Genomic DNA, 8,986 nt, shown 5'->3' on the forward strand with positions numbered 1-8,986 from the left:
AGCATGTCTTGTATTCTATTGGAGAGCTTAGAGGAAGATGATCAAGCCTCCATCTGCTCGCACTACCCCAAGGAACAAAAATTACTGCAGATGGTTTCCATATTTTAGTTTGAACAACTCTAGCTTGTACTTGATGACACGATTGCATTGCACCAAGGCTTAGCAATCATGTTCATGTCAGAATTGTACTGGGTCACTTGATGATACTCATGTCACTGCTAGAGTGCCTACAAGAGAATCTCATGCATAGAGGAGGAGAAAACACTACACCATCCAAAAAATGCTTGCGGCTGTTGATTATGACATGAAGTTCACATATGCGTTTGATGGATGGGATGGATCAGATATTTGATAATATCTTGGAGAGATCTTATGGCCTCACAATTTCAAGGGTAAGTTCTACCTCGCTGATGCCGGATATTTTTACTGCCCTTGAATTGTTCCTCCCTTGAGATCAACAAGGGGACGTTGGCAACTAAAAGGTAGCAGCATAGTGGATGCCCGGAATGCACACCCCGATCTCCATCTGAAGTGCACCAACCAGAGCTTCGAAATACATCTGCATAAGCGAAAATGCGAAACGCGCGCTCCTTTTTTCCGACCACTTTCCTATCATTCTTCTACCCAGCTTTCCCATTAGTACCTTTCTTTTGCTCGACCTCCATCCACACTGTCTTGTGTTCATAAACAGCAACGCGCCATCACCAGTGTGCGTTCGCCGCTTATAATACGCTAGCTAGTCTCGCGTCGATCGAGCCACCTCCAGACAATACCTTGCTCGCGAAGTAATCCAACACCACCAATGGGACTGGCGTGGTCGCGCCAGGGGGACGCCAGCCGCGCGGCGGCGCGCGAGCACACGAAGCGGTGCAGGGAGCGGCTCCGGCTCATGCGGGAGGCCGTGCGCCTGCGCCGCCAGCTCGCCGCCTCGCACGCCGGGTACCTCAAGTCGCTCGCCCTCGTGGCCTCCACGCTCACCCGCTTCGCGGTCGGCGAGCCGCTCCCCGTGTCCGACCATACCCCGCCCGCGGTGCTCGTGCACCGCCCCGTCGTGGTGCCCTCCACGCCGCCGCCGCTCCTCCGGTCCATCGAGCAACAGCAGCAGCAGCGCGAGCGGCAGGAGCAGGACGGTGTCGTTGCCGCCGAGGCGCCGGTTGAAACCGCTCGCCGGGATAGCCAAGACGGAGAGGAGAGGCGGACGGCGGTGAGGCACCGGAGCCTCGCGGAGGTGGCGGCGGGGTTGGAAGAGTACTTCGTCAAGGTTAGCGTCGCTGGCGACGCGGTGTCAAGCCTGCTCGAGGCCAGCAACGCCTCCTACAAGGGTAAGCGGCACACTGCCGAGAATCTCACATACACTTCCACTCGTCGTGGTCCAATGCAACCGTATGACATGTTTCCGGTGAACTGACATTCCAGTGTGTATGAGACGCCTGTGACTGATCGCCTGAATATTCATTCCTGCAGGTGGATCCACCAGCTTCTTGGGCGCGCTCTGCTGCCTGTCAGCGCCGTCGGTTTCGCACGACCGCATCGACAGCATGCACGGCGGACGGCGGCACAGCTCCACCTTGCAGCAGCTCATGGCGTGGGAGAAGAAGCTGTACCGGGAGGTCAAGGAGCGGGAGCGGCTGCAGCTCCGCCACGACAAGAAGCTGACGCAGCTGCGGGACCAGGAGTACAGCCGGAAGATCAACGTGGACATCCAGAAGCTCAAGGCTTCGTGGGACAGGGCGCGCGCGCAGCTGGACACCGCCTCCCAGGCCGTGGACGCGAGCGCCTCTGCCATCTCCGGGCTCCGGGACACCCACCTCGCGCGCCAGGTGCTCGGGCTCTGCCACGCCACGCGCGACATGTGGAAGGCGATACGGCAGCACCACGAGGCGCAGTGCCTGATCGCGCAGCAGCTGCGCGGGCTCAGCAGCCGGACGTCCATGGACCCGACCACGGAGATCCACCACGAGGCCACGCGGGCGCTCGAGGCCGCCATGTCCGCCTGGTGCGCGGCCCTGGGCCACGTCGCCAAGCACCAGCGGGAATACGTCCACGCCCTGCACGGCTGGCTCAAACTCACGCTGGCGCCGATCAACGGCGCCCAGCAGGCACCATCCCCCTCCCCCGTCGCCGCGGAGCTCGCGGAATTCGTCGACCGGTGGGGGAAGGTGCTCGACCACGTGCACTGCGCCGAGGTGCTCAAGTCGATCAAGAACTTCGCCGGCTCCACCCACGCGCTCTACGCGCACCAGAGCGACGAGCTCCGGGTGGCGCGCCGGGTCCGGCGGTACTCCCGCGAGCTCGACCGCAAGTCCCGGATGCTGCGGCAGGTCGAGAGCAGCTACTATGACTCGTACGTGCCGGCGGGGTTCTCCATGTGGAACCGCGGCGGGAGGCACTGGAGGGAGCACGACAGGATGCAGGTGCACGACGCGCGCAACGAGGTGGCGCGCCGCAAGGAGGAGATCGCCGTGTGCCGGAGGATGCTGGAGGACGAGATGAGGAGGCACGCCAAGGCTATCGACGGGACAAGGGCTGCGGCGGTAACCGGCGTCCAAGGGACGCTACCTGCGGTCTTCCAGGCCATGGCTGCGTTCTCGGCGTCGCATGCCAACGCGCTCGAGGCTGTGTGCAGGCACGGCAGTAACCACCAGTAACAATGTAGCATACACGTAAATTCTTGCTTCCTTTTTTACATGTACAATGAGTAGTGGTAGAATTTTGGAATTTGAAAGAAATGAGATATGAAACCTTGCGGTTTTTTGCGAAAAAATGAGACATGAAATCAATGCTACTGAAGTGAGTACTTGACATGGCATATGACTATGGCAAGGCCGCACCAATTTATTTGGGCTGGAGGGAGTATTGGATTTGGAATCAAAGAATGAATATATGTTCGGCATACATGTTGATCAGAAAAACTAGCCGCCCCTCTATCGGACTGGCTATGCTTACATACCTTTGACGTCTCTCTAAGAAAACCTAGCCAGGGGTTCCAATTCCACTTCCATCTCCGTCTACACCATACATCGGATTCCCTCCTTCGGCCGGCCTTGCCAGCGTTGGAAAGGATGGAGATGCCGATCTATGACTGAAATTTTAAATAAAAGTAGTGTTTTTAATAGATTATATTCTTCTTGGCCTCTGCATTAATTGAGATGGCATCGTCTGTAATAAGTGATCTTCGATCTTTCGTTCGATAACGAGATCTCTTTCTTGATGTCAATGGTGATTTTAGAAGATTAGTTTTATCTAGGTATGATCCTTCACATCTTTCTTAACGAGATTGAGTTTATATTTGGTCTCATGTTTGCAACAAGAAGGATTGTCCTCGCAATATCTATCCCGGCTCATCTTCCTGACAATGGTGATTCGTCCTATCGGCTGCAAGAGACATCGACTAGGACGTTCGGTTGCTATTCCCTAAAAATTACCTGTGTTGGGGTACTCTTGTCGATGTTGGTTGATTACTTTACTGTCTGCATCGTGCAAGTAGATTGAGCACCACTGCCCAAAATTATGGGAGAACCCTCATTCTATTTACATGTTTGTGATGTGGCATCTACGTTATTTTTTTGTTGATGTCTTTACAAAAGTACAAGATTGTATCTTGGAAAAAGAAAGTGTTCGAAGATCTAAAAAATGTTCTCATTTGTTTTTAGTTTTTTTTATAATCGTTTTTGGAGATAGCTCATAGATCTCTACCATATATTATTCGCTACTATAAATATATCATGATTATCAAGAAAATTAACATGTGATTGTATCTTGGGAGGCGTCATTATTGCCTAGCTAGTTGCCCATTTGCTGCCGAGTGTTGGCCTTCTCGTGTCGGCCTCCCCCTGTCTATGCTATTGGCCATGTCATGGTGGTGTCTATATTTTCGCATGCAAGATCGTGGACACTGGGGCGAAGACCCTGGGAGGTAGACTACGCGCGCGTCTCTACGGAGAGCAGCGTTGATGTGGTGCTGGTCCCTTTTTTTGGCCATGTAGATGACGAGGAGCGGGCGGGATGATCCTGGTGTTGGTGTGGCGGCTCGACAAAGAAAGCTCCCAGATCTTTTTTTTTTTGGAGGCCAGGTCAGGGGACATTAATTGGAATACTAAGCATGGTATGATAGTTTTTCCGAGCGAAATCTCAGCGCTCCGACGCCAACGATGTCGACGCATACATGTATTGTGACCCTCTCGTGGGCGCCATAATGGTTACATTATCCACGTTAGGTCTTCGGGTGAAAACCTGCGGTTCATCTCGACCAAATTCTGATGTCGTCGGTGGCAAGTTTGGGGAGGGTTCCTTTATTAATTTGTATCGGTTCGACCATTTGACTTTATTATTTCTAAAGCAGAACAGAAAACATGTTCCCTCCATCTGTAAATAAGTGTGCATTTGGCTTTTGTTCCAGTCAATTTATCAAATTTGACCAATTCTTTAAACAAATATTAGAAAGATATGTGACATTAAATTACTATATCGTGAAACCACATTTCAAGATGGGTCTAGTGATACTAATCTAGTGTGACAAATGTTGATATACTTTCCTGGAAAGTTGATCAAATTTAATAAAGTTTAACTTGTCCAAAATGTACATTTATTCAGGGAGGGAGAAAAAAACCTACTCTAGTAGTATTCAACGTGGACTTGCATAGCGCATGCAGTAGCACTAGGACGGTCACACACTATGAAAGCAAATCTATATGGCGCATCTAGGAGCTTTACTTAAAGTTATCATGTACGCCTCCTTGGTAATGTGTATCATCTTGTGCGTTTATATTCAGAACTATGTCCAGGACGGACTGACGGAGAAGAGCACTGACTGGTGTACTTTTTTCAGTTTGATTTGATAGTTAAGGATTAGAATGAATATACCCACGCAATTGAGACGAGGAAGACTCCAAATTCTCGTTGCACATGCGTCGTACCAAAGGTTACACGACGACCTTTCTTGACCGCTTTCGCCGATTTAAAAACATAATCGCGGGCTTTCGGCTCGAAAGAAAGAAATGGTCTGTCGATGATCTCGCACACGGCTAAGGAAACTAGGGAAACGAAGCCAGACCAGACCAGCGCATCTACGTATGCTTATCTCTAACTCGGTGCGCCTGCTTTTGCGCGATCGAGCCCCTTCTTTCTCGCAAAGGCGCGCGTCGGTCTGAATCCCACATGACGATGGGTAGTAGTAGTAGTACGAGCAGAAGCTGATCGAAACCGCAATTTGCACTTGTTTCTCTATCGATCGGGCTCCTTTTTGTTGGTGACGATGAGCCGTGGAGTCGAGAGGGGACAGCAAACGGAATGGAATGAAAAAGGATGATAGGGTTTTATCTATGGGGTTGAGGTTTCTGGCGTGGATGCATGCATGGTGGTTGGTGTTTACCGAGATACTAAGCGAAGAATCCACCGTATCAGCATCAGGCGTGAAGCTTTACGCTCCGAGTGAACAGGGGTTAATTGGTCCAGGGAAATGGGACGATGGAAGAGTCGAGGCTGATGGCCAGTCGCCGGCAGTGCGACGCGCGGCAGCGGAATCCGCTAATCAGTGAGCAGAAAGCTAGGTGCGTGGTCAGTCATTCAGTCCATAGAGCTAAGGTGTGGTCAGGACCCGTCGGTGTAGAAAGTATGGAAGAAGGGAACACATGTGTTGCAAACCGTCGTTTCACATAGCAATACTGTTTTTTGACTACATGCATCACCATAACAGCAAGGTGGTTTGTAGATCGCTGATATCGTGCTTTCCGCACGATCACCACTAGTAGGAACAGGGCATTCAGTCCCGCACCGTAAGAGCATTTGGTCCCGGTTGACCAACCAGGACTAATTAGGCGGACCAAAAGGGAGGCCTTTAGTCACGGTCCAGTTACCAACCGGGACTAATGCCAATCGACGTGGCCGCGTCATAGGATTAGGCTGGAGTACCTTCAGTCTCGGCCCGTAACTCCAACCGCGACTAGATATTATTTTCAGTAATTATATTTTTCATTTTTTTATTTCATTTTTATTTTTATTTTTCTTTTTTCTTTTTTCTTTTTTCTTTTTTCTTTTTTCTTTTTTCTTTGACTTGTTACTCTCTCACTTCGACCATTTTTAATACTAATTACACTTGTAGACTTGGTTATCACTTCTCGGTCGGTCACCCATCCGCACACTACTCCACCTCATCACGCTTAACTTCTTGGTTCTTTCCTGCTGTGCTCCCGTGAATGTGATTGTACCTTGTTGTAAATACTACCATATCAATTCTATTAAGTGTTATACCATTGTGTTACAATTCTATTAACTCTTACACCATTGTGTCACATTTAAGACAAATAATATATGATTTACTATTAGAAAAATGTGAGTGATTTGAATATGAAATAATTATGTATTTATTATTTATTATTATTATTGTTATCAAATAATATATGCATTATTCATATAATATTTCCAAATAATTAATATCTTTAATCTGTAAATCAGAATTGGACATATAATATATGATTTATTATTAGAAAAATGTGACTGATTTGAAAATGAAATAATTATGTATTTATTAATTTATTATTATTATCAAATAATATATGCATTATTCATATAATATTGCCAAATAATAATATCTTGAAATCTGTAAACCTGAATTGGACAAATATGATTTATTATTAGAAAAATGTGAGTGATTTGAATATGAAGTAATTATGTATTTATTAATTTATTATTATTATCAAATAATATATGCATTATTCATATAATACTGCCGAATAATTAATACCATGAAATCTGTAAACCAGAATTGGACAAATAATATATGATTTATTATTAGAAAAATGTGAGTGATTTGAATATGAAATAATTATATATTTATTAATTTATTATTATTATTGTCAAATATTATATGCATTATTCATATAATATTGCCAAATACTATTAATATCTTGAAATTTGTAAACCGGAATTGGACAAATAATATATGATTTGTTATTACAAAAATGTGAGTGATTTGAATATGAAATAATTATGTATTTATTAATTTATTATTATTATCAAATACATTATAATAAGAATCCCGTGGAGGAGGAGCCGGCGCCGGAGCCAGCCGCGAAGGCTCCCAAGGCCGAGAAGAAGCCGGCGGCGAAGAAGCCCGTGGAGGAGGAGCCGGCGCCGGAGCCAGCCGCGAAGGCGCCCAAGGCTGACGGTGAAGAAGCCCAAGGAGAAGAAGCCGACGGTGAAGAAGCCCAAGGAGAAGAAGCCGGCGGCGAAGATGCCCATGGAGAAGAAGCCGGCGGCGAAGAAGCCCATGGAGAAGAAGCCCGTGGAGAAGAAGCCGGCGACGAAGAAGCCCGTGGAGAAGAAGCCGGCGGCGAAGAAGCCCGTGGAGAAGAGCAAGAAGAGCGTGGAGACGTACAAGATATACATCTTCAAGGTGCTCAAGCAGGTCCATCCCGACATCGGCATCTCCTCCAAGGCCATGTCCATCATGAACTCCTTCATCAACGACATTTTTGAGAAGCTGGCTAGGGAGTCGGCCAAGCTCGCGCGCTACAACAGAAGCCCACCATCACCTCCAGGGAGATCCAGACCTCCGTCCTGATGGGATTCGTAGCATAAAAAACAAAAAATTCCTACCGCAAGAACGAATAACAAGCCAAGATGCAATCTAGAAGATGGTAGCAACGAGAAGATCATGAGACTAACCCTCGAAGATTTCCAAAGCCTACGAGATTAGATCTCGTTGTTGCAGAAGATGATCACTTGCCGCTTTCAAAAGCGCGTAGAAGATTGATGCGTGTGGTTGACACGTCCGTTGGGAACCCCAAGAGGAAGGTGTGATGCGCACAGCGGCAAGTTTTCCTCAGTAAGAAACCAAGGTTTAATCGAACCAGTAGGAGTCAAGAAGCACGTTGAAGGTTGATGGCGGCGGGATGTAGTGCGGCGCAACACCAGGGATTCCGGCGCCAACGTGGAACCTGCACAACACAACCAAAGTACTTTGCCCCAACGAAACAGTGAGGTTGTCAATCTCACCGGCTTGCTGTAACAAAGGATTAACCGTATTGTGTGGAAGATGATTGTTTGCAGAAAACAGTAGAACAAGTATTGCAGTAGATTGTATTTCAGTATAGAGAATTGGACCGGGGTCCACAGTTCACTAGAGGTGTCTCTCCCATAAGATAAACAGCATGTTGGGTGAACAAATTACAGTTGGGCAATTGACAAATAAAGAGGGCATGACCATGCACATACATATTATAATGAGTATAGTGAGATTTAATTGGGCATTACGACAAAGTACATAGACCGCCATCCAGCATGCATCTATGCCTAAAAAGTCCACCTTCAGGTTATCATCCGAACCCCCTCCAGTATTAAGTTGCTAACAACAGACAATTGCATTAAGTATTGCGCGTAATGTAACTAGTAACTACATCCTTGAACATAGCACTAATGTTTTATCCCTAGTGGCAACAGCACATCCACAACCTTAGAACTTTTACATCCTTTGTCCCGAGATATCAATGGAGGCATGAACCCACTATCGAGCATAAATACTCCCTCTTGGAGTTACAAGCATCTACTTGGCCAGAGCATCTACTAGTAACGGAGAGCATGCAAGATCATAAACAACACATAGACATAACTTTGATAATCAACATAACAAGTATTCTCTATTCATCGGATCCCAACAAACGCAACATAACAAGTTTTCTCTATTCATCTTGATCATGTTAGGCAGCTCACAAGATCCGACAATGAAGCACAATGGGGAGAAGACAACCATCTAGCTACTGCTATGGACCCATAGTTCAGGGGTAGACTACTCACACATCACTCCGGAGGCGACCATGGCGGCGTAGAGTCCTCCGGGAGATGATTCCCCTCTCCGGCAGGGTGCCGGAGGTGATCTCTGGATCCCCCGAGATGGGATCGGCGGCGGCGGCGTCTCTGGAAGGTTTTCCGTATCGTGGCTCTCGATCGGGGGTTTCGCAACGGAGGCTTTAAGTAGGCGGAAGGGCAC

General features: G+C 47.8%; 1 protein-coding gene and 1 pseudogene across 1 annotated transcript; both read left to right on the forward strand.

Moving 5' to 3' along the window:
* The first annotated feature begins 711 nt into the window (after positions 1-711).
* On the forward strand, positions 712-2,832 carry LOC127306829 (protein ROLLING AND ERECT LEAF 2). Its single transcript, XM_051337544.2, has 2 exons — positions 712-1,322; positions 1,465-2,832. Exons 1-2 carry the CDS (start codon positions 803-805, stop codon positions 2,646-2,648), a joined length of 1,704 nt encoding a protein of 567 aa, XP_051193504.1. The 5' UTR covers positions 712-802; the 3' UTR covers positions 2,649-2,832.
* Positions 2,833-7,234: 4,402 nt separating this feature from the next.
* LOC127310202 (histone H2B.3-like) lies at positions 7,235-7,578 on the forward strand (annotated as a pseudogene).
* Positions 7,579-8,986: the final 1,408 nt, after the last annotated feature.

Source organism: Lolium perenne, chromosome 6, assembly GCF_019359855.2.
Source record: "Lolium perenne isolate Kyuss_39 chromosome 6, Kyuss_2.0, whole genome shotgun sequence".
Lineage (NCBI taxonomy): Eukaryota > Viridiplantae > Streptophyta > Magnoliopsida > Poales > Poaceae > Lolium > Lolium perenne.

Bases quoted from the DNA above. Each gene is read 5' to 3' on its own strand.
- LOC127306829 (XM_051337544.2), top strand. From the start codon at position 803: ATGGGACTGGCGTGGTCGCGCCAGGGGGACGCCAGCCGCGCGGCGGCG. The intron at 1,323-1,464 runs GTAAGCGGCACA...TCATTCCTGCAG, and splicing joins CAGCAACGCCTCCTACAAGG to GTGGATCCACCAGCTTCTTG.